Source organism: Capsella rubella, unplaced genomic scaffold (genome assembly GCF_000375325.1).
Source record: "Capsella rubella cultivar Monte Gargano unplaced genomic scaffold, Caprub1_0 scaffold_2, whole genome shotgun sequence".
NCBI lineage: Eukaryota > Viridiplantae > Streptophyta > Magnoliopsida > Brassicales > Brassicaceae > Capsella > Capsella rubella.
In genome coordinates, this window is record NW_006238922.1 from 1,915,607 (window position 1) to 1,935,074 (window position 19,468).

Here is a 19,468-nt window from a genome sequence, read left to right on the forward strand (position 1 = left end):
TATAAAATGTTATACTACATATATACTATACGTCTATAGAAATATTAATTCAAACTTATAAACATCTTGAAAACTTTTGAAGCAATGTGTAATTTCGTAAGGTTTGACGGTAAGCTAATGACCAACATTATCAAGAGGATCTTATCCTTAAGATTTACATAGGAAAAGATCTTGTGTAAGTGCACATGCATAAATCTCTTATGAAACTTCTTTGTTAACAGGCTAGAAGCATCAAGCATACATTAATAATAATTCTTTGACTTCATAACGAGTTTGTCATAAGTCATAAGTCATAACGCGTTTACTTTGTATTTAGCTTCCCAAAATACACATAAACTTGTAAAATATCTTATTTTACTTACCTTCCATTTCTCATTACTCATTTTCCAATCTCTCTGAGCATGTCTCTCATGGCTTCTCCTTCATCTTTTCCCTCTTGCAACTATAAATTCAATGTCTTCACGAGCTTCCACGGGCCAGACGTCCGTAAAACACTTCTCAGTCACATGCGCAAACAGTTTAACTACAACGGGATCACAATGTTCGATGATCAAGGGATCGAGAGAAGCGCAACGATTGCCCCTTCACTAGAAAAAGCTATAAGAGAATCGAGGATCTCGATCGTGATTCTCTCCACTAGATATGCTTCATCGAGCTGGTGTTTGGATGAATTGGTGGAGGTATTAAACTGCAAAAAGGCTATGGAACATATAGTGATGACCATATTCTACGGAGTGGAGCCATTTGACGTGCGGAATCAGGCAGGAGAATTTGGGATCGCGTTCAGTGAAACTTGTGAACGTAACGTGGACGAGGAAAGACAGAAATGGAGCAAAGCTTTGAACGAAGTGGGCAACATCGCTGGAGAAGACTTCTTAAGATGGTTGGTCTTTAATTAATCTGAACATTATAATATTTCTTAGGTATTAAAGTGGTCGACATTACAAACTAATTAAATAAGATAAGGGTGTTTTATATACTCTAACCAATTTATAAATACTTTATACCAAAAATCAAAGAAAATCTTAAATCAAAAAAAATTTTAAATCAAAGAAAATCTTAAATCCTTGTCAATCTTTTTAAAACTGTTATAAAAATTTTTAAAAACCATTGTAAATCATTTAAAAACCATTTAAAAACCTTTGTAGGCTTCTAAAACCCTTTAAAAACCATTACAAATCTTTTAAAAATCATTTAAAAACTCTTGTTAATCCCTTTAAAAATCCTTGTAAACCCTTTAAAAGTCCCTTTCAAAAACCTTGTAAACCCTTTAAAAACTTTGGCGGGAAAATTATTTTCTGAATAATTTTTTTGGCGGGAATATTTTTCTCGGATTTTTTTTTGGCGGGAAAATTTTGGCGGGAAGGTTTTTGGTGGGAAATTTGTGGGGGAAAATTTTTTGGAAGGAATATTCCTTCATTTGGGAAAGAATATTCTTTCAAATAAGGGTAAAATGACCACTAAAATTTAAGAGAGGGCAAAAATGAAAATGACAAAAAAAGAGGGTATCATAAAAAGGTTATTGGTATCAATTTCTCTAGATAAATGAGGTATTTATGAAAAAGGTACACCAAAAGGGGTAGTTCTCAAAAATTCTCTTTAATTTTTTATAATTACTTTTAATATTGTTTAAAAATTCTATCTATATCTTAATATTAACAAAATTAGATATAACATGTTGCAACATCGTATGTTTTTACTTGACACTTATCATGATCACGTGAGTTAGTAAATTTAAAAACCAAGTTTCGACATATAATCTCGTTTAATTGTTAAACTTAAACCATAATTTTAATTTACAAAGATAAACCATAGTTCTTATTTATCATTTATATACTCAAACCAACAAATAACCTGATTTAATTGTAAAATTAAAGTTTAAACCTTAATCCTCTTCCGTAAACAAAAACCGCCATATATTCTTGTTAATTATAAATTTTAAATCCCTATCTTATTAATAATTGACATAACTGAAATTAGGTTATTTTTTTATTTTATTAATAATTTTTAATATATAATTCTTTATAATATTTATTTTATATATTTCCTTTTTGGATAGGGTTAATAATATTTCTATTTTATCCAAATATTAACAAAATTAGTTACGATACGTGTCAACATTTTATCGTTTATAATTGACACGTGTCAACTTAAACCATAATTTTAATTTATAAAGATAAACCATAATTCGTATTTATCATTTATATACCCAAACCAACAAATAACCTGATTTAATTGTAAAATTAAAGTTTAAACCTTATTCCTCTTCTGTAAACAAAAACCGCCATATATTCTAGTTAATTATAAATTTTATATTCCTGTATTATTAATAAACCAAATTGACATAACTGAAATTAGGTTATTTGTTTAATTTTATTAATATTTTTTAATATATAATTATTTATAATATTTATTTTATATATTTCCTTTTTGGATAGGGTTAGTAATATTTCTATTTTATCCAAATATTAACAAAATTAGTTACGACACGTGTCAACATCTTATCGTTTATAATTGACACGTGTCACGATCTTCTTAATGGCTGACTTTGAAAACCAAGGTTTATATAATAAGATACTACATGCATCATATCATAGCAATTCTATATCTTAGTTGTATTAAAAATAATTGAAGCTAAAAAAATCATAATTGCAAAGAAAAAGAAATGAAAAATTTCTCAAAAACATTTAGAAACCAAATATATTTTTTTTAGATATACGTATATGCCGCAATCTTCTATACTTTAACCTCATGTTTATACTATTTCTTTTTGCTATATGTTAGGGGCAACGAAGCGGATATGATTGAGAAAATTGCAAGAGATGTTTTAGATAAACTAAATGCTACACCATCTAGGGATTTTGATGGCATGGTGGGACTTGAAGCTCATTTGAGAGAAATGCAATCTTTGCTAGATTTAGACTATGATGGAGTTAAGATTGTTGGAATCACTGGTCCTGCTGGCATTGGTAAGACTACTATTGCTAGAGCTTTACATAGTCGACTCTCTAACAGTTTTCAACTTACTTGTTTTATGGAGAATATTAAATGTATCTATTATAGTGGTCTTGACGAGTATGGTTTGAAGCTATGTCTACAAGAGCAACTTCTTTCAAAAACTTTAAACCAAAATGGTATGAGAATTTGCCATTTAGGCTTGATACAAGAAAGGCTAAGCGACCAAAAAGTGCTAATCATTCTTGACGATGTGAACAATCTAAAGCAATTAAAGGCTTTGGCCGGAGATATTTCCTGGTTTGGTCCTGGAAGTAGAATTATTGTGGCAACCGAAAACAAAGAGCTTTTGGAGCGACACAACATTGCTGATACACACCATGTGGATTTTCCATCTAAAAAAGAAGCTATCGAGATCTTGTGTAGATATGCTTTTAGAAAAAAGTCTATGAATCATGGTTTTGAAGAGCTAGCTAAAAGAGTAACCAAGCTTTGTGATAACCTTCCATTGGGCCTTGGTGTGGTGGGTTCATCTTTACTTGGGAAAAATAAAGACGAATGGGAATATGTAATACGCAGGTTAGAAACTATTCTTGATCATCAAGATATCGAGGAAGTACTAAGAGTCGGTTACGAGAGTTTACATGAGAATGAGCAATCTCTATTTCTCCACATTGCAGTTTTCTTCAACTATAAAGATGGTGATCTTGTGAAAGCCATGTTCGCTAGCAATAACTTAGATACCAAACAAGGGTTAAAAACCCTAGCTGATAAATCTCTCATATATATATCTACAGTTGGGGAAATAGTGATGCACAAGTTACTGCAACAAGTAGGTAGACAAGCTATTTATAGACAAGAGCCTTGGAAACGTCGGATCTTGATAGATGCGACAGAGATATGTGATATTCTTGAACTTGAAGTAAGCTCTCCCTCTTTTCTATGATTATATTCTTTATTCAATTTTTTTATCATGCATTTGGTGAGGATAAGCAAATCCTTCCTATCGTGCTAAGACTATATTTTTGTTTAATTTGGAATGATCGCATTTAGGGTACGAGAGGTGTGTCTGGCATATCACTTGATACATACGGTATTGATGACGTATATCTCGGAAAGGGAGCTTTTAAAAGAATGCCTAATCTTCGATTCCTCAAAGTTTATAAAAGTAGAGTTGAAGAAATTGATAGAATGTATATACATGAAGAGATGGAGTTTCCACGTCGTCTACGGTTATTACATTGGGAGGCATACCCAAGCAAGTGTCTTCCTTCTACATTTCATCCTGAATATCTTGTCGAACATGATCTGAAGAATAGCCAGCTCAAGTACCTATGGCAAGGAATTCAGGTTAGTGTTGTTTGTACTTTATAAATATATGAATTTTATTTTCTCTTCAAGTTATATATGTGATGCTCTTTCTCTCTGATAATTCAGCCGCTTACAAATCTCAAGAAGATGAATCTGTCCGCGTCCTACCATTTGAAGGAACTCCCGGATCTTTCAAATGCTACAAATCTTGAGACCTTAAATATGAGTTATTGCGAAAGTTTGGTAGAGATTCCATCTTCCTTTTCGCATCTTCATAAACTACAAAATTTGCTGATGAGTGAATGCAAAAGCCTACAAGTCATTCCAGCTCACATGAACTTGGCGTCCCTCGAAATAGTGAACATGAAAGGATGCTCAAGATTGACAAATATTCCAGTCATGTCGACAAACATCAAACAACTCTCCAGGATTTTAAAAGATACTGTACGGATTCCCGATTGCATCAAAGCTCTTGATGGTCTACAAAGCCATTATCGACATGGCTGTAGAAGACTAACGTCACTGCCAGAGCTCCCTAGTTCACTCATATTCCTAGAGGCAGACGACTGTGAATCACTGGAGACAGTATTTTTCCCTTTGAACTCTTCAAAAACGCACCTCAATTTCACCAACTGCTTCAAATTAGGCCAACAAGCACGAAGAGCGATCATCCAACGGTCATTTCGTTACGGAGCCGCGCTCTTACCAGGGAGAGAAGTACCTTCAGAATTCGATCACCGAGGCAATGGCAGTTCGTTGACTATTCGTCCAGACGGTAACCATTACACCGGCTTTGTGGTCTGCGTAGTGATTTCCCTTAGCCAGAGAATCACAGATGGTTACTCCGAACTATTGTGTCGTCGCATAGGTCAACAAGACTTAGACAAGGAGATCTACGTAGGCACTCTCCTCAACTTTCAAACGGAACATCTATTTATATTTTACTCTGGCTGGCTATTTATTGACCCTTCTGATATGACAAGAGAGATATCGTTCGAGTTCAGCAGCAAGCGCCACAACTTCGACGTTATTAAATGTGGTGCCAAGATCTTGACAGACTTGAGCAATCAAGGGAGCTATGCAACTGGATCAGGCCAAATAACTGAAATTGACACTGAAGTTGAACCCTTTGAAGACAACAACTAACACAATGATCCTACAAATCTCCAAACCGAAAAAAACACATATTGTTGGAGTTGGCTCCTTCTCTGCTGCGACCTCATCTCCCATTTTGTGAGAAACCTCTGAAGCTTGGTTTAGTGAAGAAGAAGACTATAGAGTATTAAAAAGATTGATTTTCTTGAATTTTAGAAACAATTAATAGTTTAATTATATATTGTACATTCATTATTTTCACATCAAAAACACTTTTTGATAACTACTTATTAACAGTAGATAATTAAAAAAAAAAAAAGCAGAGAAATCAAGAAAACTATGGGTCAAAAAGAAAAGAGAAAAGTGTTTGACTTGTGAAATTACTTTATTTGGTTAACAAATTCAATTTTGTTTTCGTAAAAGAGAGAAGAAAAAAATGCACCGACCTGGCAAAAGCGACACACGGCTTTTCCTCATCATCATCACACTTGAGACCATTCACACCACCAACCCAGCTCCAACAACAACAACTCCACTCAAATTCACTGCTTACAAGAGTCATATATAGAGAGAGAAGCGAAGAGAGAGAGAGAGTAGTAGTACAGAACTACAGATTCATTCATGGCGACTTGCGGAGTAAGGAGGATCAAGCTGGGAAGCCAAGGGCTTGAGGTATCAGCGCAAGGACTTGGTTGCATGGGCCTCTCGTCTTTCTACGGTGCTCCGAAGCCGGAAACCGAAGCCATCGCTCTCATCCACCATGCTATTCACTCCGGCGTCACTTTCCTTGACACCTCGGACATCTACGGTCCTGAGACCAACGAGGTTCTCCTCGGAAAGGTTCGATTTTTATCATTCCCGATCTTTGATTTGATTTTGATTTCATCTATCAGATGTGAATTGTATAGATGTGAATTGGCCTTTTGTTTCGTTGAGCTTCATAGCTTGAGAAATGAACTCGTATGCTGACAAAGTTTGGATTTTTTTCAGGCTCTCAAGGATGGTTTGAGAGAAAAAGTTGAACTTGCGACCAAATTTGGAATCAGCTATGCAGAGGGAAAGAGAGAGATTAAAGGAGATCCTGCATATGTGAGAGCTGCGTGTGAGGCGAGTTTAAAGCGGCTGGATGTTGCCTGCATTGATCTCTATTATCAACATCGGATTGATACTCGTGTCCCTATCGAGATCACTGTAAGCCCTTGCCAATCCTACTTGAGTTGTTAGAAATTTTAAAATGAAATGGAAGTTGTTTAGTTCACTACTTCAAGAGAAATCTCAGTGAGCTTCACATCTTGGCTTGGTATATTGGACTAATAAGGTCGAAGAAAATAGATTGGAGATGATGTTTTCTGTTCTCGATGAACATTGTCTGATGAAATGATCTTTAACAGAGCGAATTTGAGGCTTTCTCATCTTTTTCTACTTATAATCTCCTAATTAAAAGCCAGCTTTGAAGATACGGTGCCCTTAAGACTTGTTAACCATTTACTTTTTCCTCCCTTTGGAATTTGAGGTGTTTGGTGATTATTAGTCACTCAGTGATAGTTAGTGACTTGTCTTTGATTATTTCTTTTGAAATAGACTCTGTTAGGGTCAGTTCTGAGCTCTGATTCCTGACTTTCAGAGAAAGCCGGCATCTTTTGCTGAAACTTAACCATTTTTTTGGTTTATCAATGCTAAGATGGGAGAACTGAAGAAGCTGGTTGAAGAGGGTAAAATAAAGTACATTGGTTTGTCTGAAGCCTGTGCCTCAACTATCAGAAGAGCACATGCTGTTCACCCAATTACAGCCGTGCAGTTAGAATGGTCCTTGTGGACGAGAGATGTGGAAGAAGAAATCATTCCGACCTGCAGGTATTCAGATTTTATCTTACTTTCCTGGTGCAATATCTATCAATCATGTAACTTCATATTCTCTTTCATTCTTCAGGGAACTTGGGATTGGTATTGTTGCTTACAGTCCTCTAGGACGAGGTTTCTTCGCAGCTGGACCCAAGCTTGTTGAGAACCTAGAAAAAGATGATTTCAGAAAGGCAAGTATATAGATTTGTATGACTTGTTTGTTGTTGAGCCTTAGCTCAGCTGTGGATTAATCAGGGGACTTAATATAAACCCAATTATTGTAGGCTCTACCAAGATTCCAAGAGGAAAACTTAGACCACAACAAGATTGTTTATGAGAAAGTTTGTGCAATCTCGGAAAAGAAAGGATGCACTCCTGCACAACTAGCCCTCGCATGGGTTCACCACCAGGGAGATGATGTTTGTCCCATCCCAGGAACCACTAAGATTGAAAACCTCAACCAGAACATTGGAGCTTTATCGGTGAAACTCACACCCGAAGAAATGACTGAGCTCGAGACAATTGCCCAACCAGGTTTTGTGAAAGGGGAAAGATACTTCCCCATGGTGCCCACTTTCACGAACTCTGAGACACCACCATTGTCTTCTTGGAAAGCCGCCTAAAACCAGCTAAAGTTTCTATGGTTGTTATGGTGTATGACATTGAAGCGGTCTAGCTTTCTGTTAGCTAGATCAGTGTGTTGGGAATAATGCTGCGTCTTTCAAGAGCAGAGTTGTTAATGCCTTGAATAATAAATTTATGTATAGAGTTCCCCAAGTGAAAACTTCAATTTACATTTCATACAGTATGAGTCTGTGACCAAACTATAAAAAGTTAATTTGTTCTGATACAAACTTGAATCTTTCAAGCTAAAGCCTTACCAAAAGAAAAGCTTCCTTCTCCATTAACTTCTGCTCATCTTTACCACTTGGTTTGGTTAAACTTAGTTGATCAATTAAAGTATTAAACCAGGATCCGAGTGTTTTAAGACTGCACCAAGCCTTGTTTTTTACAAATCAAGGTGAGATTTTTATTCGGCAAACACAATCACCATCGTTACTTGGAACTGAGTGGGTCGTTCGATTTCAGCTAAATGTGAAACATTTTGAGTTCAACAATGGAAGGACTTCGAGAATCTGAACACCTTTTCGTCAATAAGGACCTCGTCGTGCGTCTCTCTTCTCTTTTCATCTAATATACTTCCTCATCTGTGTTGCACTTTTTCATGATGTCATCATCTCATTTTAGGATTTTTTTTTTCAATTTCTGTTACACTAAAACCTAAAATGATCGATCCTCTTTAGTAGCTTAAGAATCTCCATGGTTGAACAAGCTATTTGCCCACTATTTGCATTAGATTCCTTAAAGTATAGTTCTCAGTGGAGCTATTTGGACAAACTCTTTTTCTGATTTTAGTCTTTGTGTCACATGACAGGATAATACATCAGAGATTACTAATGCCAAAAGAAAAGTTGAAAGCCTCTTCTGTGTCATGAGAAAGAGAATTTGTAGGCACAAGTCTGAGGATGATGATGATGATATGTTTCCGGATTTAGATAATAATGCACAGGTAGTTGATGAGAATATTCGAAATTGTCTTAGACCCGAAAGTGACTTCTGGTTTGAGAATCTTATGGATAATTCTTATGATCCATTGGATGAGGTTTCGTTTGTAGACGACTGCTGCGGTGGCAGTGACACAGACCTATCTGAATCTTCAGAATTTGATGTTATATCTGAACATGTTCTAGATGAAAATGATTTGTTAAACGGATGGAAATTTCTGTCTGTATGGGCCAATGAAGATGAGGGAACTCTGGTTAGTAGGTGGTCTTCAGAAACTTTGAATTCTATCTTGTTGTTATCTCCTGATGAGAGTAGTGCAAGGTCCAAAGAAGATGACGTGTTGTCATCTGTTTCTCCCTGGTTTTACTCTAACCATAGCAATGACATCTCTCTCTTCCATTCTGAAAGGAAAGAAGATCAAATGTTCTGTAGCCCTGGGAATTCTGAAGATATTTTGAGGTGTAGTGTCAGCAAAGAAGATCCAGAAATCCCATGCAACTCTGGTATCCTCGAGAATGATGTCGACAATTCATATGCTAATGATTTTAGTTGTGGAGATGTCATCAACAAGCAGGGGTCTATGGAGATAATGTGCATTGATGATGAGCATAGACTGTGGAATAAGGATGATGAACCGGTACCGATCTGCATTGTACCTCCTGATGGTTGGGAAAGCATGTCGCCAAAAATGTGTTTACTTCATCAGACCGACAGATGTATAAATGAATACAACGTTCATGATGGTAATATAGGTGAAATCTCTCCAATACCTTTAACAAAAACTCTTGAAAGACCTAGTAGGCCATGGTCAGTTTGTGGCTCTGTTGCTGCAGTCAGAAACTCACCTCTAATGGAAGATAGCTCAGGTGCTTGTAGTTCTTTGGATGAAAAATTATATGAAAATGTTAATAGCTCTGAGGACAGGGATGAAGATCTTGCTCAAACCACCCCATCAACTCTATATCAAGACGAAGTAAATAGTGGAGATGAGATTGACATTGATGCAATGGTAAACCCTGATTACTTTTTACACAAGCGTGTCACAAGTTATCCTTCAATGTGTTTCCTGATCTCTGATATCACATGAATTTATCTCCAGATCCGCAAATTGAATCTCGTCCCAGATGATTCAGTTTCAAGCTTCAACAGGGAAGGTAAACCATATGGCTTTTGATGTCAAATCAATCATGTCACTAGTTCACACTGTTGAATCCAATATCCAGTTATGTTTCTCTCAAAGTCAAACTAGATTTGTCTCAATTATGGTTTGCTTCATGTTACCTAGAATGGAACATGTCCAAGCACCCAAAACATGCATTAGCTGGATTGGAACTCCGCACAAGGACTTCATTGCAAAGAGCAGTTATGTTTCATGGGGCAATTGCTGTCCTGCATTGTCGTGATTCAAAGCATTTTGTCAGAAAACGCGAGGTATGTTAGACAAATCATTTTCTTCTGTCTTGATGCTTTCATTTCCTATCAAGTCCTCTTAGTTACATGGCAGAGGATCATTTATTTGTCATAGGTAATTATTGGGAGATCATTTGATGGCCTGAATGTTGACATTGACTTGGGTAAATATAAATGTGGGAGCAAGATATCTAGGCGTCAGGTGATCCTCTTTCCCATTTCCCATATTAAAACTACAGGTCACTAATTAAGTTCTTAATTACCACCTTGCTAATGTCATATACTTTTCTCTCGATATTTTTGATAAGGCATTGGTTAAGCTAGAGAGCTACGGATTATTCTCTCTAAAGAACCTTGGAAAGCAACATCTCCTTGTAAATGGAGAAAAACTCGATCCAGGACAGATTGTAACTCTCAACTCGTGTAGTTCAATCAATGTAAGCACGAGCTTATGCTTTCGTACAACTTACAAGCATGTTTATGCATCTTTCTGTAACTAAAACTCCCAAATTTTGCAGATCAGAGGAATAACTTTTATGTTCAAGGTTAACGAAGAAGCAGTGAGACAATTCGTGAAGAACAGTTCAAGGAGAAAGAGTGAGGACGACAAATTCAGATGGTGCGAATAAATTTTCTTAATACCTTCTGCTCTACCACTCTCAGCATAATCTTAATGACCCATCAGCATGATTTATGTCTCACCTGGTTTAGGATTAGGAGTTTAGATACCTAATGCCAATGAATGAGTGATCTCATCGTATCAGTGTTAATGCCTTGAAGAATAAACTATGTATAGAGTTTCCTAAGTAAGAACTTCAAACTATAATTTCACAAGTTAAAACTCAAACTATAATTTCCCTAAGTTCCCTAAGTTAATGCCTTGAAAAATAAACTTAGGTTTAGAGTTAGAGTTCCCTAAGTGAGAACTCCAAACTATAATTTCATACACTTTGACCAATCTCTATTGGAAGATCTGTTCTGTAAATCTTTTACAAGCTAAAACCTTACCGTCATAAAGACTAAGGATCTGTTACTGCTCACATCTCACCCAACTCTACCAAGGATCTGTTGCGACGAATTGCATCGGTTCAATATCATTTGATTGATAAAATTTGGTTGGTTTCTTTTGGTTTAAAATAGTTGGTTCGATTAAACCAGGATATGAAAGCGTATTTGGTTTTTTATTGATCTATCATCATCACCACTCCACTCAATTAAAAAAAGTTTTAAACTTTACAAGAGATATAGAGAGAGTTGTTGTTACAGCAATCCATGGCGGCTTGCAAAGTCAAGAGGATTAAGCTGGGAAGCCAAGGCTTCGAGGTATCGGTGCAAGGCCTAGGTTGCGTGGGCCTCAACGGCCATTACGGTGCTTCGAAGCCGGAAACTGACGCCATCGCTCTCCTCCACCACGCTGTTAACTCCGGCGTTACTTTCTTTGATACCTCTGATATCTATGGCCCTGAGACCAACGAAGTTCTCCTCGGAAAGGTTCGATTTTTCGAAATTTCCATGTCTACAGTTTGATCTTGTTTTATTTGATTGTTAATAAGGGCAACAAAGAACGACTTTAGCAATGGGAATTGGCCTCGATTTTTTTTTGTCAGGCTTTGAAGGATGGGGTGAGGGAGAAAATGGAACTTGCCACCAAATTTGGAATCAGTTATGGAGAGAGGAAGAGAGAGATAAAGGGAGATCCTGCTTATGTTAGGGCTGCTTGTGAGGCTAGTTTGAAGCGGCTAGATGTTGCCTGCATTGATCTGTATTATCAGCATCGGATAGATACTCGTGTCCCTATTGAAATCACTGTAAGCCTTCTCACTTTTAAATGAAAGTGGAAGTTACATAGTTCAATACTTCAGGTGTGCTTGAGTTCATCTCAGTGACAGTGAGCTTCACATCTTTGGCTTGCTATATGTTCGGACTAATAAAGTTGAAGAATTTAGGATTTGGAGATGATGATGTCTGCTTAGGTTACTATAATCTTTAACCGAGCAAGATTGAGGTTCTGTCGTCTACTTATTTAAAAGCCAGCTTTTGAGGATAGGGTGCCCTTCTGATGTGGGATGCTTACATCGTCACTTTTTTTTTCTTTTTCTAATGTGGGATCTTATCATCCTCCCTAATGATTTTTCGTTAGACTAGACTCCTCAGGAGTTGGTTTTGAGCTCTCTAGTTTGTTTTCCACACTTCTTGACCTTTATGCTGGCACCTTTTTCTAAACTTCAACAATATATATTTTGTCTCTCAACTCTAAGATGGGAGAACTGAAGAAGCTGGTTGAAGAGGGTAAAATAAAGTACATCGGTTTGTCTGAAGCCTCTGCCTCAACTATCAGAAGAGCGCATGCAGTTCACCCAATTACTGCAGTGCAGTTAGAATGGTCCTTGTGGACGAGAGACGTTGAAGAAGAAATCGTCCCGACCTGCAGGTATCGATAATAAAAAAGGGAGCCCAAGCGGCATTAAGAATAGCTTATTTTAATCCTCCTTTCTTAAAGCACTATCCATCAATCATGTAACTTCTTGTCTTTCTTTTTTCAGGGAACTTGGGATTGGAATTGTTGTGTACAGTCCTCTAGGAAGAGGTTTCTTTGCATCTGGACCCAAGCTTGTTGAGAACCTAGACAATAATGACTTCAGAAAGGTAAGTACATAGGCTTTCTTTGACTTGGTTGATTGATGAACCTTGAATAATCTGTGTGATAAATCAAATAACTTAATACAAACTCTGTTACTGCAGGCTTTACCAAGATTCCAACAGGAAAACTTAGACCACAACAAGATTCTCTATGAGAAAGTTTGTGCAATGTCGGAAAAGAAAGGATGCACTCCCGCACAACTAGCCCTAGCATGGGTTCACCACCAGGGAGATGATGTATGTCCCATCCCAGGAACCACTAAGATCGAAAACCTCAACCAGAATATTGGAGCTTTATCAGTGAAACTCACTCCTGAAGAGATGTCTGAGCTCGAGACCATAACCCAACCAGAGTCTGTGAAGGGAGAAAGATACATGGCCACAATGCCAACCTTCAAGAACTCCGACACTCCACCATTATCTTCTTGGAATGCTGTGCAAAACTGTCTATGAGTTTCTCTAGCCAAACCGCAGCAAGAATATGTTATTAGTTTATAGTGCGTTCCGCCTGTAGAAACTATGCATATGCTATCAAAAGATAAATTTTATGTATAGGATATACTGTTTTCTATATTGTGCCTACTCTCTGCATAATGCAGACTGCATAGTCTTAGTGACCCATAATCATTTCATGGTTTAAACGACCCACTTGGCTTCGGTTTAGACACCTAAAGCCAATGAGTTAATCCCATCATATTTGACTAGACTTTTCCGACAAGACTTCCAGTAAGACAAAAGATCAAATTTGCCATAAAAGAGTATGACGTGAAGATACTTTAACATTATTGAATACACATCTGACATCTTTGAAGATCACTCAAAAGACGTACGTATTTTTTGTCTTTTTTGGTTTAAATACACGTACATAGTTCTCATGTAAGACTACAAAGATCATTAACTCTAAAGCATAAAATATGGAATAAAGCGCTTTTGTAAAAGAAAGAGGCAATTTGAGAGTTTTTTAGTCACAGCACTCATCAACACAACTTCAACAACAACTCCACTCAACTCTAAACTCTTACAAGTTACAAGTTACTAGAGAGATATAGCGAAAGAGAGAGAGGTGTGACAGAGATTCATGGCAGAAGTTTGCAGAGTGAGGAGGATGAAGCTAGGAAGCCAAGGCCTTGAGGTCTCGGCGCAAGGCCTTGGTTGCATGGCCCTCTCTGCTCGCTATGGTGCTCCAAAGCCGGAAACTGACGCCATCACTCTCCTCCATCACGCTATTCATTCAGGCGTTACTTTCTTTGACACCTCTGACATGTACGGTCCTGAGACCAACGAGTTGCTCCTCGGAAAGGTCCAAGATATTTTAGTTTGTGATATTTTAGGCTGTAAACTTAGCTCATGACAATATTTTGTATGTTCAAGTTTGTAGAATCTATTTGTTGAAATTTCTTATTCTTGTCAGGCTTTAAAAGATGGGGTGAGGGAAAAAGTGGAGCTTGCGACCAAATTTGGATTCTTTATAGTAGATCAGAGGATAAAAGAGGTAATAGGAGATCCTGAGTACGTCAGAGCTGCGTGTGAGGCGAGTTTAAAGAGGCTAGATGTTGCCTGTATTGATCTTTATTATCAGCATCGTGTCGATACTCGTGTCCCTATCGAAATCACTGTAAGACTTATCTTCCTTCATGTCACAGTTCCAATGTTTTCCAAGTTGGTTTATCTTTGGCTCCGGATATGATTAAACTGATAGTTTCTTTGTCTACGAATTCCAAGATGGGAGAACTGAAGAAGCTAGTGGAAGAAGGTAAAGTAAAGTACATCGGTTTGTCTGAAGCTTCAGCTTCAACTATCAGAAGAGCACATGCTGTTCACCCGATAACCGCTGTGCAGATAGAATGGTCCTTGTGGTCTAGAGATGCGGAAGAAGATATCATTCCTACCTGCAGGTGTGAGAGATTAGAATCAGACATAACGTTCTTCTTTTTGTTTACATGTTTTATTAACATTTCCTTTATATATATTACCAGAGAACTTGGGATTGGAATTGTTGCTTATAGCCCTCTAGGAAGAGGCTTCTTAGCATCAGGACCCAAGCTTGTTGAGAATATGGACAACGATGACTTCAGAAAGGCAACTACTGTTATTTGCATTGAAACACTTGATTGATGAAGCTTAAATAAACTTTGGATATATTGTGCTCATACGTGTTCCTTTATCGCAGACTCTACCAAGATTCCAACAGGAAAACTTAGACCACAACAAGATTCTCTTTGAGAGAGTATCTGCAATGTCTGAGAAGAAAGGATGCTCTCCCGCACAACTAGCCCTTGCATGGGTTCATCACCAGGGAGATGATGTTTGCCCCATTCCAGGAACCACTAAGATTGAAAACCTCAACCAGAACATTGGAGCTTTATCAGTGAAACTTACCCTCGAAGAGATGTCTGCGCTCGAGTCCCTTGCCCAACCAGAGTCTGTGAAAGGAGAAAGATACATGGCCACAGTTTCCACCTTCAAGAACTCGGATACTCCACCTTTGTCTGCTTGGAACGCTGCTTAAAACTGCATGGGTTTCTTCTCTAGCCAAACCACAAAAATAATACTGTTTTAAGAGTTTGTTGCATGTTTAGAGTCTATAAAAACAATGTGTTATAATTTCCTATGCATCTTATATATTGCTACAAATCTCTTTAAATCAAAAACATTACATCACCTTTTAAACCATTTAAGAAAAATTTGTCTGAACTGAGACAAAAATGGTCACAACCCATGGAAACAGAGGAGCCATTTCTTATGGCAGCTGTACTGAGAAATACTGTAAAATATGCCTCCAATGACCAAACCTTACAAAGATGTGTTCTTGATACAAACTTCAAATAATTCTCATCTAAACCTTACAGAAACAGCTAATCTATACAACCAGCTCTAACACGGATCTGTGCAACGAATTCCTATCTTGGATTGACCACCAAACCATTCTGGCACGGGAAAAATAATCAGTTTTGGAGACATAAAAGCATTTGCAAGACGGGGTTTTGACTAGCCTGCGGTTCAGTGTGTTAATATTAGCCGACAGCACAAAGGTGGTTTCCACTTGTTCGATCTTGTGAGTTTGCAAGAGATTTTAGCAGTAGATAAACCATCATAGTTCAGTCTGGGTAACCTCGAACAACTGCCAGTTACCAGTTTCTTGTGCTATTTTCTTTAGCATTGGTCAAATCCAGTTTCCTCCCCAATCAGTTTCTTGGCTCCTTCTTCAGAAAGATGCTCGAGGGAATGCTACAAGATCTTGGCTGAGAGACAGATAAAAACATTATATTTTACATCAAAACTGGAGTGAATTAAACGATACAGAAAAGTTTTCCATAATTCATCCAGATGGACCAGATCTAAAGCAATGTTCTTGTACGAGATCACAGTCCCATAAAGTATTTTAGAAGCCGAGTTTTGGGAGTTAAAGGTCTGACTATTTCAAGTGATGAGATTTTTTGTTTTCATGAAACAGAGGCAGATTTGGTAGACCAAGCATTAGAGGTTTCTAATGGTTATTTAAATAACGTTCAGAGAGTATGCAAGATTGCTTACCTGTGTAGTACTTATCATTAAACTGCTTGTAAGATCATTGTTAATTGAAACGGGCAGAGGTGGCATCCTGCTTATGATACCAGGCATCTCCTTCATGCTACAGCAATGTTAAGTAAGAGTTCGTAAATCACGCTTTTATAAACAAGACAGAGAAAGACTACAGAGAAAATGTATCATTATTGATCGAGCATGATACTGATCCACATACTCATTCAAGATGGCACTGATGTTATTTCTTGCCAGATTAAACAGACTGGTGTTATCCTGTGGCTGTGCGCAGAAAATAGTATGTCAGGCAGGATAGGAATTCCATAAACGAAAGGACAACGATTGTGCATGTGTAAAATATGATCGATGATTTTTTTAGTTAATTTTCTACTCATGCCAATCTTTTTCTACCAGCTAGCATTTAAATCTGATTCACCCACATAGAATTGCGAAAACAAAATACTAGTCAATTACCTTGCACGCAGAAAGGTTTGAAGAAATTTGACTGAAAGCTTGAGTATTCTGCCGCAGACGCTCCATAACCGTATCACTTAAACCTAAGAAAACAAGAATTTGAAAACTATATGAGACCGAAAAGTGTGGCAGTTTGAGAAAACAGTATCTAGCTAGCTAGCAAGATTGAGTTTTTCTTTTTTGAGTGGCACAGCTAAGGAGATGAACAGTTATTAAGAGAGTCCAGGAATACTCCAACATCGATAATGCCTAGATTCAGGCAGCAACATGATGCACGAACAGAAATTCAGATAAGATGCACCTCGTGATTCTTAGAGAAGAAGACAATAATGCTGACAATACTGTAACGCAAATAGTACTAACCTTCAAAAGGCATGTGTGGACTCTGGCCCATATTGTTCATGGCATATGTAGCATTTTGTTGCGGCACAGTGGAGAACATGTTCAGTTTTGGGGGTAAATCCACCACCTAAATCAAAAGGGAATCAATTACTTGTAGGTTGACTTTCTTTTTTTTTTTCTTTTTCATATGTATGTTGAATTTCTCAAGAGATAACTGATTGAAAAAAAAACCATTTACAATCATTTAATTTTTTAAGTTACAAAAGAAGATATACCCTAGGGTTCAGTTATGCAAACATACCTTTCTATAGCTAACCTTTGTGCCGGCGCAATGTTCTTCACTTTTTCTTCGTTTTTGCTGCAAAAAAGAAAATTCTTAGCAAAGAAACACTTGAAGGTCATGGATTTAAGTATTTGAAGATAGATAATAGCACACTAGCATTTATTATATACGTCAAAAGCGGTAATGCTTGAACGAGTCATATATTTGCATGCACAACTCAACTCATAAAATATCAAATTCGCTTCTTCAGCCCAACTTCATAGAAATATGGCAGGATATGGACAGTAAGGATAAGCCGATAAGATAATATTGGAGACTATAATCTGTTTTCTTATAAGAATCTTACACTAAATTGTAGGCTATACTGCAGACAATACAATCACTATTTAAACATTTTTCCATAACTCAAGAGTTGGTCATATGAAATATTATCCTCACGAAAGGTAACATGTCAAAATAAACTTAAGAAAGTCTAAAGTCCAGGGATATTTGACATCACCCATAAAGTAAGTTTAGTTTCAGGGAAACTACAGATATCAAATCAAGCTTTAGGGTCAAATCAAGTTCCAACATGACTCCTGAGCTAACAGAAAACCAGATCCATCGTCAGCAATACTTGTTATTTCTCTTCTTGAACACTCTTACCCATACTTTAGAAAACTTTTATGATATGGTAGGGTGTCTTTCATCACTAGAGAAATACAGCGTTTTAGCCTAACTTATAGCCAAAAAAATATAATTTAACTTTTCACATAGGATATTATCTTTAACAAAGCATACACCCAAAGTAGCGTCACCATGTTGGTTCCCTTTTTTCTCATCACCCAAGGAAAAGGACGGTACCAAGAACTCATGAATAACAAAAAGTATGCATACTGAAACTTAGTGACAACGAATTAGGAGCTTACCGTCATCCATTTACATCTCATTGCTACATCCCGTACACTTTTATCTCGTAGAGTTGATGCGATCTTTACATACTTCGTAACCTGTGGTTCATCTTTAAATCTACAAACGATAAGACAAAGGTTTCAGGCAGGCAAACAAAAGGTAAAATCCCACTGAAATACAGAAAAAGAATGCAAAACTCAGCCAGCTTTCCTAGAACACTAAGGGAAAAAAACTGATACATGAATCGGGTAATGATTCCAGATATCAGTATATGCTATTACACTTCATGGGAGACGCAAAGGCAAAACCTTAACATTTATATGCACTACTTCTCAAAACATACAAGATTTCTCTACTTTAACATTGTCTAATAACTAAAAAGTAACATAATTTGTAGAGAACAAAGTACAATGGAGAACTAACTTGCAAACACAAAAGAAACAAAAAACACTTACTTTGCAAGACCTTTCTCCAATATATACTGCTCCTCAGCAGACCAATCAACAGCCAAAGAAGCTTCATGTTTGAGTCCAGTAACTGAAGCCGGAGAATTTACAGTAAGGTGGAATCCAGAGGAAGCATTCATGTTCGAATTCGCCGAAAACACTAAACCAGTCGTGCTAGTACTCGGTACGCAATAGTTATCCATCGGAATCATCACTTTCAAGCTATTTTTTCAAAGCAAGTGATTCAACACCCAAAAAAGCACAATTCAATTTAGGTTTTTAGCCATTCAGAATTACACGGAAAGAACCGATTAAAAACCCAACGGAAACCTAAATAGATGATAACTTTGAATTAAACCCACCTCGGATTTAACCAAAACAGAAGAGACGAGTATGCTTCTTCTACGAAGCTACAGATGCGACCTCGATACAAAAACCCTAAACCTCCCCAACGATTGGGTGATGCAAGTAGAAGACTTGAATCGTGAAGAAGAAATACGCAACAAACCCAGATAGATCGCAATAGAGATGAAGAAGATTAATAAGAGGGCGTGATTCGATTCGCCAAGAGTGACAGCAAGATGCGAACTTTTTCTGAATTTGCAGAAGCTGGCGAGGAGAGAGAGAGAGAGAAAGAGAAAATAAAAATGGTGTTTTTGGTTTATATTCTTTTAAGCAGAGGAAACCACTT

General features: G+C 37.1%; 6 protein-coding genes across 6 annotated transcripts; 5 read left to right on the forward strand and 1 right to left on the reverse strand.

Moving 5' to 3' along the window:
- Window positions 1–401: 401 nt before the first annotated feature.
- On the forward strand, window positions 402–5,412 carry LOC111831912 (disease resistance protein RML1B-like). Its single transcript, XM_023787478.1, has 4 exons — window positions 402–883; window positions 2,785–3,877; window positions 4,009–4,305; window positions 4,393–5,412. Exons 1-4 carry the CDS (start codon window positions 402–404, stop codon window positions 5,410–5,412), a joined length of 2,892 nt encoding a protein of 963 aa, XP_023643246.1.
- A 488-nt stretch (window positions 5,413–5,900) lies between these two features.
- On the forward strand, window positions 5,901–8,077 carry LOC17894946 (probable aldo-keto reductase 4). Its single transcript, XM_006302434.2, has 5 exons — window positions 5,901–6,201; window positions 6,352–6,552; window positions 7,043–7,215; window positions 7,292–7,394; window positions 7,488–8,077. The coding sequence occupies exons 1-5, from the start codon at window positions 5,983–5,985 to the stop codon at window positions 7,824–7,826; spliced, it is 1,035 nt and encodes a 344-aa protein (XP_006302496.1). The 5' UTR covers window positions 5,901–5,982; the 3' UTR covers window positions 7,827–8,077.
- Window positions 8,078–8,221: 144 nt separating this feature from the next.
- LOC111831987 lies at window positions 8,222–11,041 on the forward strand. Its single transcript, XM_023787937.1, is given in 7 exon segments — window positions 8,222–8,413; window positions 8,639–9,778; window positions 9,869–9,923; window positions 10,055–10,200; window positions 10,295–10,381; window positions 10,488–10,616; window positions 10,698–11,041. Coding segments are annotated over 7 exon segments (1,761 nt in total). The 5' UTR covers window positions 8,222–8,320; the 3' UTR covers window positions 10,809–11,041.
- Window positions 11,042–11,382: 341 nt separating this feature from the next.
- LOC17894297 (probable aldo-keto reductase 3) lies at window positions 11,383–13,453 on the forward strand. The gene is made up of 5 exons (XM_023787095.1): window positions 11,383–11,670; window positions 11,787–11,987; window positions 12,438–12,610; window positions 12,723–12,825; window positions 12,922–13,453. The coding sequence occupies exons 1-5, from the start codon at window positions 11,452–11,454 to the stop codon at window positions 13,270–13,272; spliced, it is 1,047 nt and encodes a 348-aa protein (XP_023642863.1). The 5' UTR covers window positions 11,383–11,451; the 3' UTR covers window positions 13,273–13,453.
- Window positions 13,454–13,744: 291 nt separating this feature from the next.
- LOC17894731 (probable aldo-keto reductase 2) lies at window positions 13,745–15,453 on the forward strand. Its single transcript, XM_023787096.1, has 5 exons — window positions 13,745–14,119; window positions 14,231–14,434; window positions 14,542–14,714; window positions 14,796–14,898; window positions 14,990–15,453. The coding sequence occupies exons 1-5, from the start codon at window positions 13,898–13,900 to the stop codon at window positions 15,326–15,328; spliced, it is 1,041 nt and encodes a 346-aa protein (XP_023642864.1). The 5' UTR covers window positions 13,745–13,897; the 3' UTR covers window positions 15,329–15,453.
- A 39-nt stretch (window positions 15,454–15,492) lies between these two features.
- LOC17895541 lies at window positions 15,493–19,441 on the reverse strand. The gene is made up of 9 exons (XM_006302662.2): window positions 19,140–19,441; window positions 18,787–18,999; window positions 18,349–18,448; window positions 17,459–17,515; window positions 17,179–17,284; window positions 16,816–16,898; window positions 16,562–16,623; window positions 16,354–16,450; window positions 15,493–16,061 (listed from the first exon to the last, which is right to left on the reverse strand). Exons 2-9 carry the CDS (start codon window positions 18,987–18,989, stop codon window positions 16,005–16,007), a joined length of 765 nt encoding a protein of 254 aa, XP_006302724.1. The 5' UTR covers window positions 18,990–18,999; window positions 19,140–19,441; the 3' UTR covers window positions 15,493–16,004.
- Window positions 19,442–19,468: the final 27 nt, after the last annotated feature.

Bases quoted from the DNA above. Each gene is read 5' to 3' on its own strand.
- LOC17894946 (XM_006302434.2), top strand. From the start codon at position 5,983: ATGGCGACTTGCGGAGTAAGGAGGATCAAGCTGGGAAGCCAAGGGCTT. The intron at 6,202-6,351 runs GTTCGATTTTTA...GATTTTTTTCAG, and splicing joins ACGAGGTTCTCCTCGGAAAG to GCTCTCAAGGATGGTTTGAG. The intron at 7,216-7,291 runs GTATTCAGATTT...TTCATTCTTCAG, and splicing joins GAAATCATTCCGACCTGCAG to GGAACTTGGGATTGGTATTG.
- LOC111831912 (XM_023787478.1), top strand. From the start codon at position 402: ATGTCTCTCATGGCTTCTCCTTCATCTTTTCCCTCTTGCAACTATAAA. The intron at 3,878-4,008 runs GTAAGCTCTCCC...GATCGCATTTAG, and splicing joins GTGATATTCTTGAACTTGAA to GGTACGAGAGGTGTGTCTGG. The intron at 4,306-4,392 runs GTTAGTGTTGTT...CTGATAATTCAG, and splicing joins ACCTATGGCAAGGAATTCAG to CCGCTTACAAATCTCAAGAA.
- LOC17895541 (XM_006302662.2), bottom strand. From the start codon at position 18,989: ATGATTCCGATGGATAACTATTGCGTACCGAGTACTAGCACGACTGGT. The intron at 18,449-18,786 runs GTAAGTGTTTTT...TATCGTTTGTAG, and splicing joins TTGGAGAAAGGTCTTGCAAA to ATTTAAAGATGAACCACAGG. The intron at 16,062-16,353 runs GTAAGCAATCTT...TCTGTCTCTCAG, and splicing joins TAATGATAAGTACTACACAG to CCAAGATCTTGTAGCATTCC.
- LOC17894297 (XM_023787095.1), top strand. From the start codon at position 11,452: ATGGCGGCTTGCAAAGTCAAGAGGATTAAGCTGGGAAGCCAAGGCTTC. The intron at 12,611-12,722 runs GTATCGATAATA...TTCTTTTTTCAG, and splicing joins GAAATCGTCCCGACCTGCAG to GGAACTTGGGATTGGAATTG. The intron at 12,826-12,921 runs GTAAGTACATAG...CTGTTACTGCAG, and splicing joins ACAATAATGACTTCAGAAAG to GCTTTACCAAGATTCCAACA.
- LOC17894731 (XM_023787096.1), top strand. From the start codon at position 13,898: ATGGCAGAAGTTTGCAGAGTGAGGAGGATGAAGCTAGGAAGCCAAGGC. The intron at 14,120-14,230 runs GTCCAAGATATT...TATTCTTGTCAG, and splicing joins ACGAGTTGCTCCTCGGAAAG to GCTTTAAAAGATGGGGTGAG. The intron at 14,435-14,541 runs GTAAGACTTATC...ACGAATTCCAAG, and splicing joins GTGTCCCTATCGAAATCACT to ATGGGAGAACTGAAGAAGCT.